The sequence below is a fragment of the Pteropus alecto genome, unplaced genomic scaffold, assembly GCF_000325575.1.
Source record: "Pteropus alecto unplaced genomic scaffold, ASM32557v1 scaffold24, whole genome shotgun sequence".
Taxonomy (NCBI): domain Eukaryota; kingdom Metazoa; phylum Chordata; class Mammalia; order Chiroptera; family Pteropodidae; genus Pteropus; species Pteropus alecto.
This window is the reverse complement of record NW_006439192.1, coordinates 23,289,098-23,316,038: the sequence shown is the minus strand read 5'-3', so window position 1 is coordinate 23,316,038 and position 26,941 is coordinate 23,289,098. Positions and strand designations below refer to the sequence as shown.

The 26,941-nt window shown below is 32.1% G+C and overlaps 1 protein-coding gene and 1 pseudogene across 25 annotated transcripts in view; one reads left to right on the top strand and one right to left on the bottom strand.

Annotated features, from left to right (window-relative positions):
- The window catches only part of PCM1 (pericentriolar material 1), an 80,195-nt gene that overhangs the window by 49,687 nt on the left and 3,567 nt on the right, over nucleotides 1-26,941 (top strand). For 16 of the 25 annotated variants that reach the window (XM_025049960.1, XM_025049954.1, XM_025049949.1 and 13 more), the window contains 16 exons: nucleotides 1,548-1,712; nucleotides 3,915-3,977; nucleotides 6,311-6,483; nucleotides 6,827-6,958; nucleotides 11,001-11,121; nucleotides 12,593-12,748; nucleotides 12,992-13,128; nucleotides 17,674-17,808; nucleotides 19,480-19,677; nucleotides 21,277-21,339; nucleotides 21,571-21,709; nucleotides 22,004-22,164; nucleotides 23,205-23,280; nucleotides 23,833-24,089; nucleotides 25,647-25,739; nucleotides 25,828-25,945. In XM_025049960.1, the coding sequence (XP_024905728.1) occupies nucleotides 1,548-1,712; nucleotides 3,915-3,977; nucleotides 6,311-6,483; nucleotides 6,827-6,958; nucleotides 11,001-11,121; nucleotides 12,593-12,748; nucleotides 12,992-13,128; nucleotides 17,674-17,808; nucleotides 19,480-19,677; nucleotides 21,277-21,339; nucleotides 21,571-21,709; nucleotides 22,004-22,164; nucleotides 23,205-23,280; nucleotides 23,833-24,089; nucleotides 25,647-25,739; nucleotides 25,828-25,945 (2,187 nt within the window). The remainder of the gene's footprint in view (nucleotides 1-1,547; nucleotides 1,713-3,914; nucleotides 3,978-6,310; nucleotides 6,484-6,826; nucleotides 6,959-11,000; nucleotides 11,122-12,592; nucleotides 12,749-12,991; nucleotides 13,129-17,673; nucleotides 17,809-19,479; nucleotides 19,678-21,276; nucleotides 21,340-21,570; nucleotides 21,710-22,003; nucleotides 22,165-23,204; nucleotides 23,281-23,832; nucleotides 24,090-25,646; nucleotides 25,740-25,827; nucleotides 25,946-26,941) is intronic. The other 9 variants (XM_015592850.2, XM_025049966.1, XM_015592859.2 and 6 more) reach the window with 4 other exon arrangements.
- LOC112483466 lies at nucleotides 16,699-16,817 on the bottom strand (annotated as a pseudogene).

The following is a 26,941-nucleotide window of genomic DNA, read 5'->3' as shown; positions in this document are numbered from 1 at the left end:
CAATCAGTTAATACAAATTCAAAATTTAAAGTAAAATATTAGGAAATTTAATCTGTAACATGTCAAAAAGAAGATTAGACGTGTCAATAGGGTTTATTATAGAAACGGAAGTGGGAGGAAATATTCTCATAGTAGTATCCAAACCTTTTGGGGGCGGGGATAACATTCATATGCAGACGAAAACGACTGCAACTGAAGAATCCTGTACTCAAATTAGAGACCCTTCACCTGTCAAGATGAAAAGATATTGATGTATTCTATTTGAGGAAAACTACAGAAACAATATTTGAATCAGAATTTAGATCTTTATATAGGGGAAGGTGAAAAGGGGAGGTTAACAGTTCAGTAAAGTAAATAGTAGCTCAATCAGTTAATACAAATTCAAAATTTAAAGTAAAATATTAGGAAATTTAATCTGTAACATGTCAAAAAGAAGATTAGACATGTCAATAGGGTTTATTATAGAAACGGAAGTGGGAGGAAATATTCTCATAGTAGTATCCAAACCTTTTGGGGGCGGGGGAAGCCCTTAGGAATAAATTTAACAAGGAAAGTCCTAGTTCTGTAAAAACACTATAAAATATTTTTGAAGAACATGAAACAAAAATGAACAAATGTAAAAAACATAACCATGTTCTTAGATGAGAATGCATAAAATTATTAAATATCAAATCCCCATTGATGGTTATTGAAATTGGGAAAAATATCTTACAGTTTACCTGGAAGGAGAAATAGTCAAGAATAACCAAGAAAAGCTAGGTGGTAGGACTTGGCTTACCAGGTGTTAAAACATACTGTAAAACTTATGTGGCTAAAATAATAAAAATGGCATTGAGATAAGTTAAACAGAAGGCCCAGAAATAAAATTCAATAAAAATGGAGATTTAATATATTGACCAAGTTTGCGTTTTAAATTAATGGGAAAAAGAGTAAGTATAACCAGCTACCCATTTGGAACAAAATAAAATTGAATTCTTACTGTGCTTCATACCAAAATAAATATTAAAAAATGAAATTTAGAAGAAAAGTTTAGTAGAATATATATGTATATATACATATATTCTGCTAAATATATATTTATATAACCTGTGGGTGGGTAAGACCTTTTTAACCAAATCATATTACATAAAAGGTGTAATAAGAAGGGAGACATTTGACTAATGCCCATTACTCTTCTCTCTTTATGGACATCTTATATAGATTGGATGTGATTTTTTTCTCATGTTTCCTAATATTGAAAAATTGTTAACTTGGAGTCTAGTAGAGAATTCGGATCATGTAAAGTCTGCCATATAATTTGAATTGGGATATGCTCATTATGACAGATATCAAAAGACAATGAAGCGATAGAATTTATTAGTTACTCTATTCTTTCAAAGGCTATTGCAATGATATCTCCAAGACATACCATTTACTGTTATGTAGTCTGTTTATACCAGGCCTTCATTCTAAATTGAGTTACCTCTCCTATTTCAGTATGAGAATCAATTTCCCTTTCATTTTGAATTAGTTACAACTGATAATAGTTGTCACTTTTTTTACTCAAGGGTATGAAAGTGCCAGTTTGTCTAGCACATGTGAACCTTGCAAAAGTAGGAACAGACATTCAGCCCAAACTGAAGAGCCTGTTCAAGCAAAAGTATTCAGCAGAAAGAATCATGAGCAGCTGGAAAAAATAATAAAATGTAGTAGGTCTACAGAAATATCTTCAGGTATGTTCCTTTTTGGTTTGCTTTAATTTAAGAACTTCATCTTAGATTTGAAAAGCTAAAGCTATATTAAAAGAAGTTTTAAAATTGGTCTATCATACTTTTCTGTTAACGTGCAAGATTTCGTAGAGGTAACAGTACACATTTATATCAAGAAATGTAAACTGGAAATATTTTTACTGTAATAAAGCTTTTAGCACATTTTGATAAAATTCTAAACAAAAAAGTATAATTAACATTAACTTGGAACATATAATTTAAAATTCTGAAAATCCTTTCCGCATAAGGATTCAGTAAACAGTCATATCATTCTCTTGCTTAAAACCTTTGGCTTTCACTGTGCCTATAGGAGAAAGTCCACATGACTTAATGTAATGACTTATCTGAGCAGCAGAGATTTGGTTCCTTCCTGCCTCTTCAGACTCATTTCTTATCGCCCTCTGCCTTGAACTTTACTCTTTTATAGTGGCATTGAACTGAATTTTTCCCATAGCTTTCACTCTGTTTCTCACCTCAGCAGTTATCTTTTTTTTGCCTCAAGTCCTTTGTGCTCTTTTAAGCCCTTTTCTCTGCTAGACTCAAATAAAGTCTTAATTCTGCAACTCTGAAATTACATCCAAATCCGAGTTGGGATAGGTTTCTCTTTCCCCATGTTTTTGTTTTGCTGTAGCCTCTTTCATTGCCTGTATCACCTTATATAGTATTTACCTATTAAGTGTCTTGTATCACCTTTTTGAGTCCCTTGGCAGCAGATAATACCTTTTCATATTTGTATCTTAAATGTTAGCATGATACCTGACGTGTGATAGTTACTCAGTGTTATTAAATGGAGTCATAGGTATTTGCCATTGTTTTAATTTAAATAAGTACTAGTACTTTCTTAATTTTTAAAGAATAAGTACATTTCGAAGAAATATATAGACTCAATTCTCAGTAGTCAGTAAGATCCTTGGTGATAATAGCAATGACCATTTGTATTATACTTCATTGTTTTCAAATTAAACAAATTACTCATCTCACTTGAGCTTCATTATCCTGTGAACTGGTTTTATTTCCATTTACACATGAGGATACATGGTCAGAGAGGGTACCTGATTTTTTACGGCACTCATAAAGGGCCAGTAATATTATAAACTGGTACAATTTTTCTGGAACGCTTTTTCAAAAGTAATGCCTTTAATAACTTTTGCTGTAGGCATTCATCCTAGGAAAACAAAAGTGAAAAAAAAAATTGAGATTTAGTGTTTTCTGAACCATCTGATTCCAACTATGTTTAAATAAAAGTCTGAATGAAAAAAGACTGGAAGAAAATGCATCAAAATGTTAATAGTGCTGTTATCATCTTTAAACTCTTTTATGTTTTCTAAAATTTTTATAGTGAGTATTTTGTAATCAGAAAAATAATCTTTTTTTTTTTTCCCTTGGTATTTTGAAATGTCTTTCTGAAGGTCATATTGTTGGGAAGTGTAGAGTTTAAGTTTGAATCATGGTCTCTTGTTAAGTCTAGGATCCTTTTGGCAAATATATCAGTTTTATTGTCTTGACCCTGACATTTTACTATAATTTTCATCTCATTTCACTATCTTTATCAAATAGTGATGTCTTGAAAGAGTAAACATTTGGCTGGAGGTTGGGGAAAGGCAGTAAATAATGACCTAAGTAATTGATAGTTGGTTTTGATACTTCAGACCTTATTACTGTCACTTAGAATAATAAAATGATTGAATTTTGGTGAACTGAAAAATGTACTGGAAAATATACCTTTGTATTTACATACTTTCTAAAAAGACTTAGTTTTAACCACTAACCTAAACATTTTTTATAGCCTGTAATACTAGTTTTTGTTATATGATTATTAGAATGTAACATATGTGACTGCTATTATTGAATTATACAGTCCACTTCTGCTTCAAGAGTTCTGAGAGATTCACCTTGCTGCATATGGTTCTAAGAGTGAATGGTTTATGTTTTATTATGACAGTTATTATCAGTCACAATATAAGTTTATAGCAAATTTTTTGGTATTTTTTTAAATGAGATTATTTTTAGATAGAACATAAACCATACCTTGTGATAACATTTCAGTTCAGGCAAACAATTTTAAAGAAATTTACTTCTTTCTTTTTTTCATTCACATATTATAGACCCTGTCATTACTATTCATACACATTTTATGTTCATCCTTATGTCTGCCCTTTCCTACAGCACATGCTAGGAGAATACTACAGCAGTCTAACAGAAATGCATGCAATGAAGCGCCAGGTAACAGTATGTTTAGTTTTGGTGTCCACTTTTTGTTCTTTTCGTTAATTTTTTTTCCATTGGTCCTAAAATTCTTTAGTTTTATTGCTCTGTTTTTTTTTTTTTTTTTTAAGATTTAGCTTAATGTATATATGTTATTTAGCTTATAAAAGTGAAATGAAATTCATACTCATAAAATTCCAAAGCTTTTTTTTTTTAATAATTCTTTACTTGGTAAAATTGGCTGCTTTTCTTATTTTCATTTTCTGTTTGTGTATGTAACATAACCAACACATTCATATGGGTAATATGAAACCTTTTTATAATTTAGTGTTTTAGTGAAGTTATTTATATTGTATTTCTTAAATGCTTACGCGCATTAGTATTTTTTGAAAACATAAATGCAGTTATTTTCATTCCTAGCTCTGATTTGCGGTGTTAAGTATTATATATGACTTCTGTTGTAGTTGCTTATTTTTCATTACCCATCAACACCTACAAAGAATAAACCATTAAATAAAAACAACTGTAAAATGCAAAGACCATGATAAATAAAGATCATGGAAAATTATGGATTCCAAAGTGTTGATTTTGTCTTTAAAGTATGTATTTTCATTAAGTATAGTTATATGTGATTTAGAATTCTAAATATTCTTTAATACCTATTGTACTACACATGGCTCAAAAATAAAAGCCTGTTATAAACCTTTAGGGAGATCTAAGGAAGAAAAACAAGGACTTAGCACAGAGTTAAATATGTGTCACTTTGTAAAGAAAGAATCTTTTTTAAAATAGGATAAAAACAAAATAGAATCAGAGACACCTGGCTGAGATTAAGGATTTTTCTAGCCTAAACTAATGCATTTTAGTCCAGGAGGAGGAATACAAAAACTTTTCACCTCTCTGTTGCAGGCAGGAGGGATGAATCATGTGTTTGACATAGTTGTTGTTTAAGAATAATTTAATCTTTAATGATATATAATTTAGAGTGAGGCATAAAAATATTAAATATGCTTGTTATATCTTTGAAATAGTAAATATTTTTTAAGTTAAACAGTTATGTCAAACTATAATATATAAATTGAAAGTTTGCATATTAAATTATATCTTTTCTGGATTATTTTTCCTATAAGTAGATATTTCCTACAGAGATAGTTTTGGTTCCTTCTTACAATAAATATTGTTTTTGTAGTAATATATCACATTTGGACATTTTAAAACTAAAAGATCTTTTTCATTTTATACTCATAAATGTTTGAGGCAAGATAGGGAAATTTCAGTTTATCATTATTATATTATACTTGTGGAAATCAAGACCTGAATATGTTAACTTAGGAAATTAGTGAAAAGTTTTTTCATTAAACTCTATTTGCTTTGCATTTTGTTATCCTTCTCTTGCAAAAAGTGAATTCAATCTTTATCTTTGCATATTTATTTGAAAACAATGTATTAAAAAACTCAACATTTCAAATTTTCTTTCTTACAAAGTTAATACTGATTTTTGTAGAATTTGAATCCTTATCTACTTGTGGATCTCCTATTACTCTAGAAAGTTTACAGAATTTCTTCTAGAAGAGCCACTTGGATTTTTTTTTTTTTCATAGAGAACTCAAAATAGGAATAGTTCCTAATTTGTACTCTTAAAAAAAGGTATGACTGTATACCTGTCAAGGTGATAATTCTGTATTAACAAATACATATAGCAGAATTGTTGCTAAATAATGAGGTTCTATGAAACAGAACTTGCCTAGGTTCTATGAAACTGAGAACTTGCACTGCCTGCTCCAACTGAGTATGTCAGTAATACACTATGTAGTAAGAGTAACCTTTTATGTTTATGTTATAGTTACAAATTCAGATTTTCATCACTACAGTTATGATCACTGAGATTTGAGAATTAGTAGACATACCTAGAAAGCCTTTAAAATGGTAGCGCTCATGGGCAGCATTCAGTTTATTGTCAGTATTAACAAATTTCCTTTTTTATAACAAGTTCATATGAGCAGAAAAAATTATTTGCACTTAGCTAATATCATTCAGTGCTGAAAGATTTCCACTGATTATTCCTGTAAATGTATAACATCTTCCAGATGTTTATTACTGAGAAGTATGGCCTAAGTAATGCTACGTAATGTTATTGATACATTTAAATATTTCTCTAATATACAGTATATATCTTGATATTTTTAAGATTATTTTTATCTTAGTAAAAATAATCTTCTTCTTTAAAAGCCCTGAAGTAGAATTAAGTATGCTCTGATTTTTAAGTAATTTAAAGCTGAGTATAATATACAAGTTAATAGAAATTATGAGGAAAGTATTTTATCAGATTTAATTTCCTGCTTTTTTATGTCTTCCAGAAACTGGGAGTGATTTTTCCATGTTCGAAGCTTTGCGGGATACTATTTATTCTGAAGTAGCTATGTTAATTTCTCAAAATGAATCTCGTCCACATTTTCTTATTGAACTTTTCCACGAGCTTCAGCTACTTAATACAGACTACTTAAGACAGAGGGCTTTATATGCATTGCAGGTATCTGGTACCTAATCTCTTTTGCTTATCCTCTCTGGTATCACTGTTCTTCACAATTTTATCTGGTTGCTTTCTTAGACTGATGCATTTGCCCCTGTTTCATATGTATTTTGATCTGTTTACTATGTGCTTTCTTACCATTTTAAAACTTCTTCTATAGTTCAAGAAGCTTTTAGATAGTCTTTTACTGAACAGTTTTTCAGTGTTTTATCTTTCGTGTTATTTCTTTCTCACAGTTAACCTGTGAAGTGAGGAGTGTTAACATTTATTCTTCTGTCTGTTTCTGCTTTTAAATTGTGATTAAACATATATGCTTTACATAAATATCTATTTCCTTATTTAGGACATAGTATCCAGACATATTTCTGAGAACCATGAAAAAGAAGGGGAAAATGTAAAGTCAGTGAATTCTGGTACTTGGATAGCATCAAACTCAGAACTTACTCCCAGCGAAAGCCTTGTTACTACTGATGATGTAAGCTGATAATGATTAATGAAACCTAGACGTAATTTCACTATGCAGTAAACAAAAGTTAAAATAGGTTATTATAAATTGTGAGTATACCTAATATATTTGGTTTTCAGCTTTTTAAAAAAGCTGGGTGTAATCCATGACTTTATTTTGTGGTGAGGTATAAAACTTGATCAAAATGTGGCAGCAAACAACAAATGTTATGTATAAATGATAGATTATAAGGTCTAAAATAACCATATTTATATCTCGTTGCCAGTATAGGAGTTGATTCATAACAGACATTGAGTAAAATTGCTTGCATTTAATCAAGACATTCACTAAACCAGACAGCAGTCAGATCACAGTAAGAACCCTTGTATAAATAAATACAAGATAAGTCGGGTCTTTGGGGTAGAAGAAAAGCCTAGACAAAAAAATCATCCAGGGCAAAAATGTAATTTAACGTAGTAAAATTGATGAAGAAAATTTTGAATAAAGTAAAAAGGACCTAGAAATGGAAAAGAGTTGTGAAGAAAATGGTATATTTTCAATAAACTGTGTCCTCCAGATAGCTCGAATCTAGCATGCAGGACCCATGCACTAGGTAGGTGCTATTAAATGACTAAATGGCAAACTACTAGGGTACTGAGGAGATAACATGCTAGATATTTAGAAATCACTTATTTAAAAGTTCAGACTCTAATTCTGTTATAAAAGATAACATATATATGGTCTTGGGATAGCAAATATGTTCTGTCTTATGCCTGCTGTAGCACTTGGATATCCATGAATAAGAATACCATAATTGATTACCAAATACCTGCTATAGGGTTGAAAGCATAGTACTGTGTTTCTGCCCATTGTTGATATGTTAAATGGTAATTTTTCCTGAAAAGATAGTATTTTTTCAAAAGATCGTGTTGTCTCTTCATCTGTAGTAATTTTTTTACAACTCTTGAAGACTTTTTCTGGATTTTTGCTTTTTAACTTATACTCATATTGAAAACCATACTTCTCCAAGTCATCTCTTTTGCTTAAAACCTTTCTTCACCAGGCTCCAACTCCTGTACTACTATGAACATAAACCTGTGTCTAAAAGCAACATGGTTTTAATTGACTTTATAATATCAGATATAAATTAAGTAATTGCTACTTGGGATTAGTTGTTATTATGACTGATTGAAAACTGTGTACTCCTTTTCAGGGGAAATGAAAAGTGGTCCAGGTGTATATATAAAAAATAGGAGACATTGGGTTATATTAAAGTCTATTAGGCATCAAAATAACTGAGAGCATAAAGAGTTTGTGTTCTTAGAAACCTTTTTTAGTAATTTTATATTCTTAATTCCAGTGCCTCCCTTTTTATCCATATTTTATATAGGTAACATTACTTCCAGTTCTTCTAAAAGATCTGATCAATGGGTCTATACCATCAAAAGCATATTTTGAAAATTGAGATATAATTTGATAAAGTTAACCTGACAAGGTTTCAAAGTTTAAAGATACTGTACTTCTTAATAAGGGTGGTAAACAAAATATTGTAGGTGGCCTAGAAAACAGACATTTAATTCTCATGGTTCTAGAGTTTAGGAAGTCCAAGGTCTTGGTGTCAGCAGATTTGCTTCTTGGTGAGGTCTCTCTTCTTGGCCTACAGATGGTCACCTTCTCTCTGTGTCCTTACATGGAAGTAAGAGGAAGCTTTAATGTCTATTCCTCTTTTTGTAAGGGCACTAATGCCGTCATGACCTCATCTAAACCTGATTACCTCCCAAATGTCCCACCTCCTAATACTTATCACATTGGGAGTTAAGGTTTCAACATATAAATTTGAGATGGAGGGTTGTTCACAAAGATTCAGTCCATAATTGTGGGGACTTGGCATAAATAACTATACTTTTAAATGACTAAGTCAGTTCTTTAATTTTTTATCCAAAACTTAAATTCATTGTCCACATCTTCATGTTATCGACAGCATTCATGTTAAATTCTACCCTTTTTTAATGCCATTTAATTATCATCAGCAGCACAATGTCTAGTGTTCTTACCCATAGGTCTAGATCAGTGCTATCCAGTAGAACTTTCTACAGTGATGGAAATATTTTATAGCAGCATCATCTAATATAGTAGCCATTAGCTTCATGTGGCTGTTGAGCACTCTTGAGATATGGCTTGTGGAATTGAGGAACTGAATTTAAAATTTTATTTAATTCGAATAGCTACACGGCTAGTCGTTACTGTGTCTGACAGATAGTCTCATTCCTATGTTTCTACGTCAAGGTCCTTTGAGCTTAATTTTTGGAGCTTTTACATAGACATTTCAGAGCATGTAAAGGAGTCGTCATGCCCAGGAAAAAGAAGTAAAAGTAGGCATCTGGGAGTTATAAGTGAAGGAGGATGAGTAGTTGAGATTTAAGAAGAGGAAGAAAACATATTGCTATTTCTACTCTGGGTCTTATAAAAATGGTAAAAGGGCATTTACTGGCAAGTGTTACTTGAAGGAGCAACAAAATTGTTTTATTTCCTAAAACATGTTCCCTAATGTCTGAATTTACTTTAATCAGGGACAAGCCTTTCATTTCATAATTTAAGAGAAAATGTTTAAAGATCAATAGCTAGGAGAAAGAATTGGAAATGAGTTTCAGTCAAAATACAAGTGAGACTCCCCCTCTGCCCCCCAGTCACACTACATACAAAAATTAATATGAAATTACTTAAAGTCCTGAAAAAGCTAAAACTATAAAACTTCTAGAAGAAAACAAAATCTTCATGATTTGACATAGCAAAGATTTCTTAAGACACAGAAATACCTAGCTGTAAAAGAAAAAATTGATACATTCTGCTTTTCAAAAGATAACCATTAGAAGAAAATAATCTCAGTGCATATATCTGACAAATAACTATATAAATGACAAATCCAGACTATATGAAGAACTTTTATAAGTCATTTGTAGGGCTAACAATTCAGTGAAAAAATGGGCAAGAGATTTGGACAGATGCTTCATGGAAAAAGATATATAAATGGCCAGTATGCAAATTAAAACCTCACCAGAGTCCACCAGAAAGGCTGAAATTAAAGCTTCATAGTAAGTGTTAGTGTGAATATTGGAGCAATTGGAACTCTTGCTGCTGGTGAGATTGTAAAATTGTACAACCACTTTAGAATGTAGTTTGGCAGTTTCTTATAAAGTTAAACATAAAGTGGCATGTGACCCAGCAATTTCTCTTTTAGGTATTCATCCAAGAGAAATGAAAACATCTCCACAAAATACTTTACACTAATGTTCATAGCATCTTTAGTTATGTTAACTTCAAATTGGAACATCAACATATAAATGGATAAACAAATTGGTATATTTGTACGATGGAATACTATTCAGCCATTAAAAAACACATGGCTTAATTTCAGAAACATTACGAGCAAAAGAAGCCAGACTCTGAAGAGTATATACTGAATGGTTCCATTTATATGAAATTCTAGAGCCAAAAAAAAAAAATTTGTGGTGATAGAAATCATATGATTGGAGTAGCAATTCTGAGTTGATGGAAATGGTCTTTACATGATGGATGCACCATGTATTCTTCCCAGGTGGTTACATGGTGCATATATTTTTCAAAACTCATCAAATTGTACACTTAATGGGTGTATTGTTGTATGTAAATTATTTCAATAAAGTTGGTTTTAAAAAAATATCAATGATGCTGTCATGTTTTTCTTATGATATGAAACAACTGGATATTATAGTAAGGTTACTAGGCATTATCTTAGGGTTTAGAGATAGAATTTCCCTCCAGGTGTAGAAATAATTTAAAATATTAACTTTTCTAAGTTAGAATTTAATCAGTAGCTGGTTCTGTGTATTTTTATCTAATGACAAGTGTTCTAATGGCAAGATTACTAAATATTTTAATGTTTTCTGTGATTCTGTATTCAACATTTATAACTGGTTATATCACAATTTTAAGTGTATAGTTTTATGCAGATATTGTTAAAATTTTAATACAGTCATAAACTTTTTAAAAGAAATATTAGTGATTTTTATTTGTTTTTAAAACTATAACTTAGGAAACTTTTGAGAAGAACTTTGAGAGAGAAACACATAAAATAAGTGAGCAAAATGATGCTGATAATGCTAGCGTGCTGTCTGTATCTTCAAATTTTGAGCCTTTTGCTACAGATGATCTAGGTAAGCAGAAATTTTTATCATCTTAGAACACGATCTTAATATAATCTTTGAATTGATAAGGAAACAAAAGTCTAGAAAGGCAAGTTGTGATAGAACAGGGACTTAAAAGTTTATCCATCCTTCTAAATTAAAGAATCTCCTGACTTTTAACTCTTTGTCCTTGGGCAAAAGCATCTAACCTTTCTGACTCTGGATAGAATAAGGAAATGGAGGTCTTAATTACCTTGCTGTGTTCTTGTGAAAACTACATAGAACTTTCTAATATACATAATAGAAGTTCAGATGATATTAATTTCTTTAAGGGAAAAGGTCATCCTTTCAGGTATTCCAGTTAATCAATGAGGAGAATTAAGAAGTAGCAATGCCCCATTAAGTTACATTTTCAATAACAATATTAACTTTGTAATTTGAAGTAAGAACTAAAATTTCTTAGCATAAATAATCTTTAGTTAGAAACCAGGTAATTCTAAGGCATGGCACATTGCATTTTTTCATCAGTAAAACCAAAAAAGCTTAGAGGGTTGTATAACTCAAAGGAAGAGAAAAACACCCTGAATGAAAATTTGGAAAGGAGATTAGGGAAAAGAAAATATATAGGAACCTGATTAATTTTCCAGACTGTGGCCTATCAAAAGATACCAGAGTATTCAATCATTCAGACCTCAAGGGCACTTAGTTCATATGGTAATCTGATGTCCCATTATTCTAGTGTTTGTTAATAACATAGGAACAAGATTTAGATGATTTCAAAGGCATTGTTTCACTACAAAGAAAAGGGCACACCTCACCCCATCTTTAGGTATCTACCTTTTAGCAAAGAAAAAGTTCTTTTTCTTTGGTTATTGTTGACCCTAAGCCCCGTTCCCTTCAAGTCTGAGCTCATTCCAAAAACAGAAAAGTCACTTTGTGACCAGTGTTACCCCTTTAGTTGTCTCCACTTTCTGAATTGCCAAATGACTTTGAGTCCTGTTTCATTTACTGATTTTTTTTCCTCACAATCATTCACCTAGTTTTGTTTGAAGTGGACAAAGGAAGACTGGGAAATCTCATTCTTAGATTTTCTCTTTACCTTAACTGTGTTAGGTTGGATTGTATGCAAAGGAATTTGCATGACATTTTGGGATTTATTTTTGTTATACTCTAAGTGAAGCAACATAATATATTGAAATAAATACGAACTTCAGAATCTAAGAGACCTGAATTCAAATCCCTGCTCTAACATTTAACTTGGCTATGAAACCTTGGGCAGGTTACTTAAGCTCTCTGAAAATGAGGGTGTTATCTTACTTTATAGGATTATTTTAAGGATTAAATAAATGTAGTAATGTTTGCCAAGTACCCAACTAGTATCTGGAACTCCACAAAGCTAGTTTTGCTTCCCTATGTTCAGAATTTTTTAAAATTAATTTTGAGGACTACCTGAAAAAGTTTGGTTTTATAGATTCTAGAAATATTTCTGTTCCTTATGCAGGTAACACTGTGATTCACTTAGATCAAGCATTAGCCAGAATGAGGGAATATGAGCGTATAAAGACTGAGGCTGAAAATAACACAAATGTAAGATGTACCTGCAGGATTCTTGATGAAGATGCTGCTGCTGCCACAACTGCTGTTAATAATTTAGAAGGTGCGTGTGTTCCTGAATTCATTAATAGTAAAAACCATAGTTCCATATATAAAAAATTAAAAAGCCCCACCTGATGTATAACTGAACTTTCAACCACTTGAAATTATTAGGGGTGCTAAAACTGCATAGATGTTCCTTTGTATTATTTTAGCATAAGTCATAATTTAATACTTAAAATTTTGCATAAATGCATATATATAATGTCATAGACTTTTTTTGCTAATGTCTTTTTTTTTTTAATAGAAACTCCTATTGTTGAAAATCATAGTTCACAACAACCTATAAGTGAAATTTCTACTGTCCCATGTCCTAGAATTGATACTCAGCAGCTGGACCGGCAAATTAAAGCAATTATGAAAGAAGTCATTCCCTTTTTGAAGGTAAGCAATAAATTTTAAAAATAAACTTTGTTTTGTTTTTTAATTCATACAAAGGACTCCATTGTAATAAATTCAGAAAATACACATAAACAAAAGAAAAAAACTATAAATAACCCATGTTTGGTGACTCAGAGATAGCCCCTATCAACATCTTGTGAACCTTTCTGTAATACTTTATGCATATCTATGTATGTGATCTTTCTAGATCACTCTGTTGCATATTTTTTAATGGTTACACAATATTCATTATTCATTCAAAAATATTTATAGAATTCCTACTTTAGGCCAAGTTTTGTAGACATAGAAGTGAAACAAGTCAAGGCCTTTGTTTGCTGTTGTGGAGCTTAAATGTTAGGATGAGACTATGGATCAAAAAAGAGAAATAAGTAAATATAAAACATGGAAATGTATATCAGGTAGTGATATGTGCCATGCAGAGAATTAAAATATGGTGATACAGTGGTGTCTTTTAGACTGGATGGTCAGGGAAGGCTTCTAAAGAGGGAATATTGAAGCAGGTATGTGAATGAGGAGTCAGCTTAAACCAAGATCATTCCAGACAGAGTGAAATACCTTAAGATTAGGCACTAGGTTGGCATGTTGAAGGAACTGGAGGAAGATCCATATGGTTGTAGGAAACTTGTATGAAATGAAATTGGAGAGGGCAGGGGTCAGTTATGTAGGACATTATAGGCCATTTTTAGGAGTTTGGACTTTGTTTGAAGTTTCAAGGGGAAACTTCCAAGAAGGTTTTAAGCAAGAGAGAAACAGTCTTCTTTGTAGATAATTGATTATAGAGAGTCAGGAATGCAATGATATCAGATGAGAAATGGTAGTGGCTTAAACAAGGGTGTGGTACTAGAGATGGGGAGAAGTAGACAACTGGCATATATTTTGGAAATCAACACGTCCTATTAATGCACTTAAAGCATGACACTAGATCAAAGAAAGGGCCCTAGAACTGGGGCCCAGGGGACCCAACATTTAGAAGTGTAAAAGAAGATGAGCCAGAGTTGGGACTAAGTAGTACTGCCAGTAATGAGCTATGTTGATTGCAACTGTGAGGGTTGAGTATTAATAGAATAGAATTTTCTATTAATTATTTTATCAGTTCCTATTGTTAAATATCTATTTATTCTGGTTTCTATTTCATTATTATAAATAAATCTTAAATGGTTTAGCTAAATTTAAATATATATCCTATTTTTATTTCCTTAGACATAATTCTTAGACGTAGAATTTCTAGCTCTAAGAGTGTGAATATTTTTAAGGCTTTTGAGATGTTATGTTAAATCATCTCTCAGAAAGGTTTAACAATTTCTATTCCTACCAACAGTGAGTATACGAGACTGATAAGTGGTACTGTTTAATAACAATGAACAGGTCAGAGAAGTGTGCAAGCAATGGAACATGAAGACAAGACTTTTACTTGAGATGGCATACTTACATTCTAATTTAAAATGTAAATTTTAAAAATTAGAAATGAAAAGACAGTCTTTTCATTAAAATATGGGAAACTACAAAATATGTTGTCATTAGGCTCCTTTCTTACAACCTACTTTTACTTGTCAGTGTGTAAGATGTTGACAACAGAGAGCTGTTTCCATACACATACTTATTCCGTTGGTGGAAGTATTGCTTTCATTGGAATGTTTTGAGAGAACAGAAATCTTTGAGAAGGCAGTTCTAGAAATGGCTCTCTCCGATGACTTTATTTTATAGCCAAAAGGAGAGAGAATCATCTGGCTAGGCTCAAATTACTGTATATAAAAATTGAATCAGTTAGCCTTTTCCTGTGTAACTACAACAGCTCCTCAGGGGTTGTCTTGAGGTCTGTTTGCTTCCCCTTCTAATTTTTCACTCTCCTGCTGGCATTGGTAGCTGCATCAGGCCTGGGCACTTGCTGGTGCTTCTGCCTGAAGTGCTCTGCCTTCAATACCTGCAATGGTTTTTCCTTTGAACTACTTTAGTCAAGTAGTCTTAGTTTTTGAGTCTTCAGTCATTATCTTTTTGATGAGCAGATCTCTCCCTACTCCTTACCTACTTTTCTTTATGTCTGTAGTGCTCGTCACCTTCTAACCAATTTAATCTTTTCTTATTTTGTCTCTCTCCCCCAGTTAAAACATAAGCTCCATAAAGTCAGAGATGTAAATCTGTTATGGTTGCTGTCTTATCACCAGTGCCAAGATCCGTAGCTCCATGTAATAGGCATTCAGTAAATACTTATTGAATTAGTAAATGAATGGAACCTTCAAACCTTAGCTGTGGTTTTCAAACTTCTCAAGCTCTTTAGGCTCTAAGAAGTATAGTTTGAAAACAACTGGCCCATAGAGCATCACTAATAGAATCTTGACAGCTTGGTTCCAGCCTCTTAACTCTTCCCTTCCCATATACTTTGTATCCTACTTGACATTCAGAAAGGCACATTGCCCATGTTATTCCTTCGCCTAGAATGTTCTTCCAGCCTACCTCTGTTGGTTTTCTGCTTCAAGACACAGCCCAAATATTTTTGCATGTTCTGACAGGCAGAATTCCTTCTCTTCACTGCTGGAATATTTGGTACGTGCCTTTATCATAGCACTTACAACAAAATATCAGTTATTTCCATGTTTCACAAGTTATTCTGTGAATTTATCTCTTGTTATTTGTAAAATATGTATTCCTCCCAAAAAAGAATACTTATTATATTCCTATAAATTATAAGAATATGCAAATATAGATAAGTATTTAAGAGTTTGAAACCATTCTCTCAAGTGAATTGACTTGAACTATTTAAGTTATTGCTTGCTTCCATCTTAGACATGGAGAACTGTGTTGCCTTTCTGTAATTTTGTTTTTTGCGAGTAATTCAATAAATACTTAAAACATGTCTTTTGGTTAAATTAGGTTGATTGGTAGTAATATTTATTTGAAATGTAGTTATTTTCTAAGGTTAAAAAATAATAATTTAGCTTTATGCTTAGGGGATACAACCATCCTCAGAAAATTTTACTGCATTTACCATTTTGTTTTTGATTTAAGTAATATTCTTTCATAAGGATTCCCTTACTGAATTTAACATTTCAGAAAATTTCTGAGAGCAACAAAATGAGTAGGACTAATGATTTGACTTTAACTATTTTATTATGTCTTATTTCATTTCATTCTTTTTTGGTAAGATTATAGAAACTTTTTGTTTATGTCAGCATTACACACAGTCACGTAAGCTAGATTTCTTGACTCTCTCTTACCCTGTATCAGAGGTATTTGTTGTTGCTTTTCTTGTGCTACCACAGCTCTTTATAGCACCTTGTGCTTTTATGATGTTTATTTATTCAGCAAGTAATTAGTGTACCCTGTGAGCTAGCCACTGTGCTAGGTGATAAATAAGAAATAGTCCCTGCAGTTAAAAATTATTGTTTACTGTATAGTGCATAGTTTTAGTGATTCACGTATCTGTTGTCAACATTTTTTTTTAATTGCCTGCCTTGACATGAGAATTTTTTTTTTTTTAATTAGGTGAGGCAAACCTTGATTGACCTCAGAGATTGCAAGGACCTTAGCTTACAATCCCTTATTTTTTATTTTTTATGCATACAGCTCCTGGTCTTCCTAAGTGGTCTCCCATCCAAGTACTAACCAGGCCCAACCCTGCTTAGCTTCCGAGATCAGATGGGATCAGCCTTGTTCAGGGTGGCATGGCTGTAGACAACATGTGAATTTTTTTTAAATGAACTTAAATCCTTAGATTTAAGGTCCTTAGACATCATCTGGTTTGGCCACCTGATTTTATACATTTGTACAGAAAAAAGAAAACCCCACAGATTTACCCAACTAAAGGTTAGTGGACCTGCCCAAACGAGTTTAGTGGCAGAAAAGAGATTAGAACCTTGAGGTTACTTGATATGGGTGTTTTATGGACTTACCTCAGAAAGCAAACCATGAATAAGATTATTATGTAGTTTGAACATGCTTCTTTAGGAAGATTAAGAAGAGACTTGCCCAAGTGGCTTGTTAAGAAGGTTAGACCAGTGGTTCTCAACTGAGGGTGATTTTGACCCTGAAAACATTTTGTAACGTCTAGATGCATTTTTAGTTATCAAGACTTGGGAGGGTGGAGTATACTACTGGCATCTAGCATGTAGACCAGAGTGCTGCTAAATATCCTACAATGCCCAAGGTGTCAGTAGTGCCAATGTTGAGAAAGCTTGAGTATGATCCTAAGAGCAGTTGAAATGAACTGAATTGCAAATAGGAAGACAGATAATTTGGAAACTGTGGAATGAGTAATTCTCCTTAAAGTACAGAAAGAAAGTGATGAAAAATATTGAATTAGTCGGTTTCTTCTACTGGCCGTTATTTGCTGTGGTAAGTCAAAGTTTGCAAACCTCTTAATGTGTGTAGAGCAGGAGTTTGGCTATTCTTAGGAATGAATGAATAATTTTAAATGCATATCTGAAAGTAGAGAAGTACCTATGCAAGAAAAATAAAACCTCATATTATGTAGATCAATAATTTTTGAACAGTAGGTAAGTTTATATCCTAACCAGCTAGGATTTCTCTCAGGAACACATGGATGAAGTATGTTCTTCTCAGCTTCTAACTTCAGTAAGACGCATGGTGTTGACCCTGACCCAGCAAAATGATGAGAGTAAAGAGTTTGTAAAGTTCTTTCATAAACAACTTGGAAGTATATTACAGGTAAGAGTTTATACTTGTATGACATCAATATGTGCCATCTGGTTAGGATGTGCTTTTCTGCCATTTTCTGGCATTACACCATTTATTCAAGCAGCTATCCATTCTAGCATCTATTTAGGGTGACATTTTAATACTTTTTAGGTTATTTCTTTAACTGGTTAAAAAATTACTAGGGCCTATGTCTTCATTTAATTTGATCATCCCTGAGGCCTATCCCAATTCTAATTTTGTTTTGATTTTTCTCCTATCTAATAAGAACATTTCAAGGTTGAAATGTTTAAGAAAATATTCTGCCATATTTTATAAAATGATTTTTTACCAATCTGAGAAGTTTTAGAAGCAAGAAAGCAGCTATTGATTGTGGGGACCTCTTAGGCTGTAACACTAACCTCGAAGTAGTGATTCTCAGCTGGGAATTGGGAATTCCCAGGAGATATTTTGCAATGTCTGTAGACATTTTGTTTGCCAACACACAGGGATGCATCTAGCGTCTAGTGAGATGTTAATAGTGCCAGGGTTGAGAAACCCTATGTTAAATAAGCATACCTTACTTACTAACCATGTCATAAACATCTTTACAGTTAAATTCACCCATATATTTTCTCATTAAGATAGTTCAGTAATGTGTATTGTTACTCTAAACTAGAAAATACATGTGCTTTTAGTCATTATTACAAAATCCTACAAAACTTTTCCTTTCTATTACTATGTTTAAATTAAATTGATTTTAGAGACAATATTATCACTTTGTTAATTTTTTAAAAACCTATCCTTGATGCAAATTTCCATTATTATAATTTTCCATTTTATTTTAAGACTGACGTATAAGTTATATATAGTCATTAAATCGTCCCGACTCTTTTTAATCTAATAGAACTAACATAAAATTTATAAGGACTATAAGACATCAGTGGTATTGTGCATTGTTTAAAAAATATTTAGAATAATTTTTAGATAAATGTATTTTATAAATTTATCTAGCTTATTTCTACAGAAAGAAATAAGTCCATTTTAGAATCAAGATGAAAGAGAAATTGTGTATAATTTAAATACTTTTTGTTTACCAAGAGCCATGCAGTTCTTCCTCGGTTTTGCCTACTGTTATAATTGTGGGCAAATCTCAAAAAGTGTTAGTTTGGAAGTCAGATTCTTTCTAAGTCTCAGAAAATTAGACTGCTTTTCTTTCACCCATTCCTGATTTTTTTTCCACAAGGGGAACTACATGAAGAATAAAAGTTGTGTATGTTAAATCTTGACCAGAGTATTAAAATTTTTTTATGAGCTAGAGCTTAAATTATTTCTACTCTTTTTCCTATGAAACCTGTTTAATGACTTTTTTTTCCACAAGGCATCCAGCATTTGCACTTCTCATAATTGTGCTATAGAAGGTAGTCTTTTGGAAGGGAGGGGGACACCAGACATCATAGTTATTTGCCTGTTTGCTAAATAGCATAGTCCATGTTTTTAGGAAGAAAGGGAAAAAAATCAGTTTTATAAAAAAGCTCAAATATAGCAGACAAGTGCTCACTTGATGCTGTATTTCAATAAGTAAAGAGTAATAAAATTGTTTTTCACTAGGTATTACAATTGAAACTTATTAATCATCTGAATGGCTCTATCCACAGTTGAAGTTTACTATAATCTTAAAGTGATTTGATTATCTTTGAATAGGATTCACTGGCAAAATTTGCTGGCAGAAAATTGAAAGACTGTGGAGAAGATCTTCTTGTAGAGATATCTGAAGTATTGTTTAATGAGTTGGCTTTCTTTAAGCTCATGCAAGATTTGGATAATAATAGTATGACTGCTAAACAGAGATGCAAAAGGAAAATGGAAGCAGCTGGAGTGATACAGTCTTATGCCAAAGAGGTAAATGACATTCATTTTGATTTTAGAAGTAATTATAATTAACACATAAGTACAGTTCTTGATTATTATTAATAACTAAAATTATACTTGACCTCAGAAAAGTGGTTTTAAAGTAATACCTGTTAATCAGATTATACTGAATCTCAGTGGTAACAGCAGTAACTGCAGAAAAGGAATGCAGAGAGGACTTGATGCTAAATGTACATTGTCAGATATCCAATTCACATTATTGTCCTTATTCAGAGTTCCAGAGAAGAGAGGATGACAGGGATCTGGTTCTTGACCAGCTGACTGCCACATCTATTGCCAGCCAACCCATAATATGTATATCACCTCAGCCAACACACATGCTTTTTTACCAGTGGGATTTCGGTTGCACATCCCTCTAGCCTCTTATATACTCTGTTAAATTAGTCTCAGTCACATGTGAAATTGAATGTTTTTTTTTTCCCCTCAATTTGAGCCATACCAGAAGGCTTTTTCCCTTGACATGAACCTTTTTCTTGATTCTAATGATGAAAGGGAAAGTGAATCAAAATCCAGAACAGGACATAACCCTTCCTTAAATCTGGAGTAAAGTCAAGCCATCTCTTTTGCACTTTTTATAATGTGTTTATTCTAGATATAAATTTAAGTTTCAGATTATGTCAGTCATTGCTTACAGCTTGAAGAAAATAAAACAGGATAATAGAAGGGCTACTTTATATAGGCACTCTCACTAGGTTCTTTAAAGGGGTGAAATATGAGCTAAGGCATGAAAGACTAGGAGTTTATAATGAAGATGAAGAAGAAGAGCATTTCAGGAGGAGAGGATTGTAAGTATGAAGACGCTAAGGCAGGATTGAGCAGTTTGGAGAAGAGAGAAGTCTAGGGAGGCAGGAACACATTAAATGAGGTGCAGGTATAAGAGATGAAGTCACAGAGGTAGGTGAAGCCAAGTTACGGGCCTTGGAAACCATGGTAAAGATCTCCTGTTTTATTTTATTCTAAGCAGGATGGAAACCCATGGGAAAGTTTGAAATAGAGGAATGATGTAATCTCATGTACAATTTAAAATTATTATCTGGATACCGTATTGAACAGGAATTGTAGGAGAGTAGAGGTAGAAGCAGAGAAATCAGTTTTAAGGCTGTTGCAGTAGTCCAGGTAGGAAATGATGTGTCTCATCTATGAGTGAGCCGCAACAGATACACTTTGATGATTGAGTCAATAAGGTGTTCTAGTGATTTAGATGTGGATAATAAAAATAAAGCACAAGATGGTTCCTCGTTTTCTGATTTGTGCATTTGGGAGAATGAAGGGCCGTTAATTGAGATTGGGAAGACTAAAGGAGGATGGCATTTTGGAAGGAAGGAAATAAAGAATTTTGTTTTGGACTTAGTAAATTTGAGATACCACTTATATATCTAAGGGATGTCAGTGGCTTTGGTTTTGTGAATTTAAAAGATTTAAATAAAAGAGTTTAATTGACATTTCTAAGAAAGCATTCAGCTATTTGGATAATGGTTAAAAAATGCATTGTTTGTTAAAGCTTACTGAATACCTAAGTGTAATGCTGAAAGTTTACCCCTAAATTCTGCTTAATTGATTTGCTTATAGGCCAAAAGGATTCTTGAAGGAGATCATAGCTCACCTGATAGAGAAATTGATTGCAAAGACAAAGTACGTGCTAGTTAATTTGTGCCTAAAAATAATGGTTTTGAAATGGAAGATTAAATGATTTTAACAGATCTTACTTTAAAGTATATCATCAAATGACCTTTCTCTTAAAAACAAAACTAAATTGTCAAAAATGATTCTTTTTTTTAATTGGGTAATGATGGTTATTAATTTTTGTAGAATTACTGTATACTTTTTTTAAGTGTACTTTAGTTACTCATTTATTTGTGCTAGGACAAGGATGAGACTGAAACAGTTAAGCAGACTCAAACATCTGAGGAATATGATGATGGTGATGGTCCCAAATATGTGAAATCTGATGTTTCTGATCAAGAGGAAGATGAAGAAAGTGAAGAATGTCCAGTGTCCATTAGTAAGTTTAAAGGCTCCATGCTAGGTTTATACATAGGTCCTTAATAGGTCTTTTATTGAAAGTTTGTTGGAGTATAATGAATGTAAAATTAGATGTCAGACAACTCTGAATTTGAATTCCAGTGTGACCCTGACTAAATTATTTGTCCTTTCTGCACCACAGTTTTTTCTAGTATTTACTGTTTTGAAGATTTCAGATGTTGCATGTAAAGCGCTTGAACAATACAGTAATTCAATAAATTGTAGCTATTATTAACTGCTGAAAAATTACTAAAAATTGTGTTAATCGACTTAGATTTGTCCAAAGCGGAAACTCAGGCTTTGAATAATTATGGAAGTGGAGAAGATGAGAATGAAGATGAAGAAATAGAAGAATTTGAAGAGGGACCGGTAGATGTCCAGACTTCACTTCAGGCTAACACTGAAACTACGGAAGAAAATGAACACGATGATCAGGTATTCCAGTGTAGACTAACACACCTTCCACCAATTTTCTTTTAACTACTAAAAGCAGATCCTTTTTAAAGATGTAAAAATTTACAGCTCCCTGTTCTCATTTTCATGAATACAAACCTTTTGCATATTTTTATTGAAATCTGAAACACTGGTTTAATTTTGTATTTAGCAGTGTTTAAATTGAAAGCACTGTAATCTTTTTTTGTAGCAAGTCCTTCAGACTATCTGGATTTTTAATTTATATTTTTCCTAGCCTTACATGGAAATAATATGCAACAGAATAAAATCATTCCCTTTTCTACCTCTGCTTCATCCTGCCTCAGAGGCATTGCTTTGTATGTTTTTTTTTTTTTATTTACCTCTGTATTTCTGAATAATATGTATCTGTGCATATATTTATTCATTTGTATATTAGATGTTATCTATCAATTTCCTATTATAGTAGGTAAGATTTTTAGATCATTCATGACTCCTCATTTAATTATAACTTTTGGTTAATTCTATATGTAATCAAACATTTAGATTTAACCAGATATGTAAATATTACTGACCAATATTACTGTTTATCGTTAGTGTTATACATTTTATCACCTGAGTTTAATAATTGTCTCAATTTTTTATTCACTTAATTTTCTTTGAACATATACCCAAGTCTTTGCTATGCCTGCCAAAAGCTGTATAAACCTTTCAGTGAAATTTTCTCCATGAACCAATTTGTTGGTTTTGTCCTTTTCTAGAGCACTCCCCTTTCCTGCCCTATTCTAGGTTTGGCTTTTAGACCTGCTGAAAATAAAATATAGTGGAATCTATAATATTCCAATTCTCCGTATTATTTTGAGGTTAAGAAGAAGAAACCTTTTTATTCAGTCATCTTGAAATTGCAACTGGTAGCCTCTTTGAAACACTTTTAGAAGGTATTTTTAAATTCTTTTGTGTGATGGTCTCATATTGGACAAAAGCCACATACTAGTAGGCATCTCCTGTATAGTGGCATGGTATATTTTAGGTCCTGTTATTAAGACATTTCTTTATTCTTCTAGGCTCTACAACAGGACTTTGAAAAATCAGCAGAAAGCAAAACTGTCCCATCAGAACAAGAACCCCCTACTAATAAAGGTAAGAAATCTAAATAAGCATTTAATTTTAAGATTATGTAAAGTACCTTTTATGTGCTTAAAAACTAAAAAAATTTAAGTCGTTAGCTAATGTAAGTTTGACAGTATTTTGGACCTAACATATGTCCTTTTTCTCCCCCTAAAAACATTGTAGAAAACAAGAGGGCTTTGTTTCTGCAAACACCATTAAAAGTTGACATACTTAAATGCACAGAAAAATTCTGCAAAGAAGACATCTTTAGATACAAATGTGTGTTTTTTGTTTTGTTTTAAATACCCATTCATGGGCCTTACTCCTAAAAATCTTGCTTCATTAGAAATTGGGCGGATTTCAGGAATTTAATTTTTTAAAAATCTCTAGATGAATATGCTAAATTTGAGAACTGTTGATAAGGAAAATTTGTAGTTGCCTCTTCTTTTGGGTCTTAGTTACTCTAGTTATTCTAGATGTCTTGGTTACTCTAGATTCATACACATTGTCTTTATTTGGAATAATAGTAAAATTTAACAGTTATTGCATTACACTAATGTTAAGACTTTCTTTTGATGACAGATAACCAAGATAGCACTCCTGTGAAACCGTGTTACCTCAATATCTTGGAAAATGAGCAACCTCTAAACAGTACTGTCCAAAAGGACTTGCTTACTACCATTGATTCATCTGAACAGCCTAACACTTTGCCTTTACCTTTAACTGAAATTGAAACCTTGGTGCCTAAAGTCAAAGAAGTTAAATCTGCTCAGGAAACTCCTGAAAGCTCTCTGGCTGGAAGTCCTGATACTGAATCTCCAGTGTTAGTAAATGACTATGTATGTATCATTTTTATTTCTAAGTATTTCTGCATTGATTTCTGTTTGTATTTCTTTATTTTCAGGTTATATTTTCAGCATGTAAACACAACCTCACTTTGTGTTTAGGTTTAGAAACCGTTGGAATATTTTTATTTCTTATTCGAACTTATTTTAAACTTGAAAGGTGATAATAAATTAAGACGACCATCGCAAAACCTAAAAGCTATCCTTTTTATAATTTTGAGAACCAAAGAGATGACTTTTAGGTGGCAACCTTGAGAGAGTTCATTTAAAGTTCAGCTCTGAAGGCATAATGATTCTCGAATCGTTAGTCTCTTAACTTACTCATACATGACTTCTCAACTATTTAGAATACTGTGTAAATCTTTGATAAACCTATTATAAATGTAAGTTTACATTTGGAATAGGAAATGAAACAATTTGACAGCAGTAGAGATCTCTATATAGTGAATAACAAAGAAATATGCTAGCAAATTGTACTTATGATGTAAATAGGTAAGTTTAGTTTTACTCTGGACCTTTGTATCAATTTAATTTTATAGCAAGTAGTTTATTTTTTGGATCCTTGGGTTGTATATGTTTAATGTATTTTGTCTTATCAGAAAAAAATGAAGGGATTTATAACAGTGTACTTTTAGGTCTGAGGCAATGTGTTTCACATTTCTTTAATACAGATTTTCTTCCTAAAGGTATATTATGATTTCATAATATACCAATTTCTCAGAAAGGGGGCTGATAATGTTTTAAAAACATTAGTAGAAAGAATAACTTAACTCTGTTTTGTTTGCTTCACTACCAGTAAAATATGCATTTAAAACTCTGCAAGTTACCTGTTAAGATTTATTCTTATCATTTGATGAATGTATAGAGTTGAAATAGGAAGCACTGAATTGAAATTAGATTATAGAGAATCTTGGATTTGAGTTTTAGACAGGGGATGCTACTGAAGGTTTTTGCACCAGAAAGTGAAATGTTCAAAGTCTTGGTTTTTGAATATGAATCTGATGAGTGTGTAAGATATGTTGTCAAGGAAGCAATGTTAGGAGGCTCCATTATCATATAAATACAAAATATGATTCAGATGAGAGAGAGATGGGTGGAAAATGTTGCGAGAAAAAGGAAAACCTAAAGTTTCCCCTCAGATAATTGGTAGAATGATGATACGATTAAAAATTAGAAAGAAAAACAAGGAGAATAAAGGAAGTCAAGTTTCAGAAAAGTACAGTGTGTGGTGATTACAAAAGTGAGTTTTAATTTCATACCTCATCTTTCTATTTGAACCTCCACAAAGTTGATATTGAAAGTCTGTAAACGTTTACTTACAGTCTGCTGGATACAGCTCTGTTGTATTCTGTAAACATATCAAGAAACAAGAGTTGTTGTTCTAATTATTTTAGCCCTCAGCATAACTACTATTATTTCTTCCTTTAACCTGTATAAACTGGCTCTTTGTTATATAAAATGAAACAAAACACAACAATATGCCCCACACCTGGTTTAGATCCAGAGATAGACTAGCTTGCCTTCATTAAATATAATTTGTTTATCTTACAGGAAGCAGAATCTGGTAACATAAGTCAAAAATCTGATGAGGAAGACTTTGTGAAAGTTGAAGATTTACCACTTAAACTGACAATATATTCAGAGGTACTTGGCTCTCTTTAGTTAAACTTACCTTTGTATTATAAATACTGTTAAGATGAAAATGATTTTGTATTTTTTTGTCATTTCAAAGGCAGATCTAAGGAAGAAAATGGTAGAAGAAGAACAGAAAAACCATTTATCTGGTGAAATATTATGTGAAATGCAGACTGAAGAATTAGCTGGGAATTCTCAAACACTAAAAGAACCTGGTATAAGTTATCAATTTTAACCATACTGTATTGAAAAATTAATCATAATACTATTATTTTTTGTTTTTTAAATGCATTAGTAGTACCTGGAAGATTTAAGCCAAATATTGAAAATGAAACATAATTTCCTAAAAACTGTAGTACAGCTTTCTAATTTATAAAATGATATTTTCAGATTTTTTCTATTTTTAAAATCTTCAGGTCTAGCAAAGTAATAGATGCACATGGTTTAAGAAAGGAAGGTACAAAATAGTTAATAATAATTGGTAAAAGCCCATTGCTTTTAATTATTGGTTTTCCTTTTGGAGGAGATCCTCTATAGCTCAAAATTATACTTATAATTTTTCTTAATCTTAAAAATTTGGATAATGTTTCTTCTCTCCAAAATGAAAAGTGGGTATTTAGACCTATCTCTCCTTAAGTGTTCATGTTTTTTGTTTTCATTTGTTACCTTTGTCATTTGGGTCTTTCCCAACTGTTCCTTCCCTCTTCCTCTTCCCTCTGTTCAGTTTTAGTCATAGTCTTAACATTAATAAGATTATTAAATTAAACACACATTTTATTTTTGTAATTATAATCATTAAATTTATATTTTTCTGAAGATTCTATATAAATGATTGATTACAGAGCCAGGGGATAGTCCCAGATTTCTTTTTTGTGAGTCTAATAGCACAACCCCTGCGCCACTCAGAGGAGATTATTTCTTGCATCCAAGTCAAAAGATTTTCTTTTTGTTATTTTCTATCAATTCATTAATTGATTAAAATTATTTTGTTTTTTCCTGGAAATGGAGCAAAGAGACGGGTGCACCAAATATCAAACCTTCAATTAATTTTCCAGTCTTCAGCTCAGTTCTGCTTGTTAGAATCTCAGCGGACCCATCTCAAAGTGTGTCTAGGCTACAGCTTCCTCCACTCTCACTGTGCCTCCCTCTGCTTTCAGCAGTTTGGGAATTTGTTAATATCGCCTCTCTGTTCTCTCAGAACCACTCTTTTG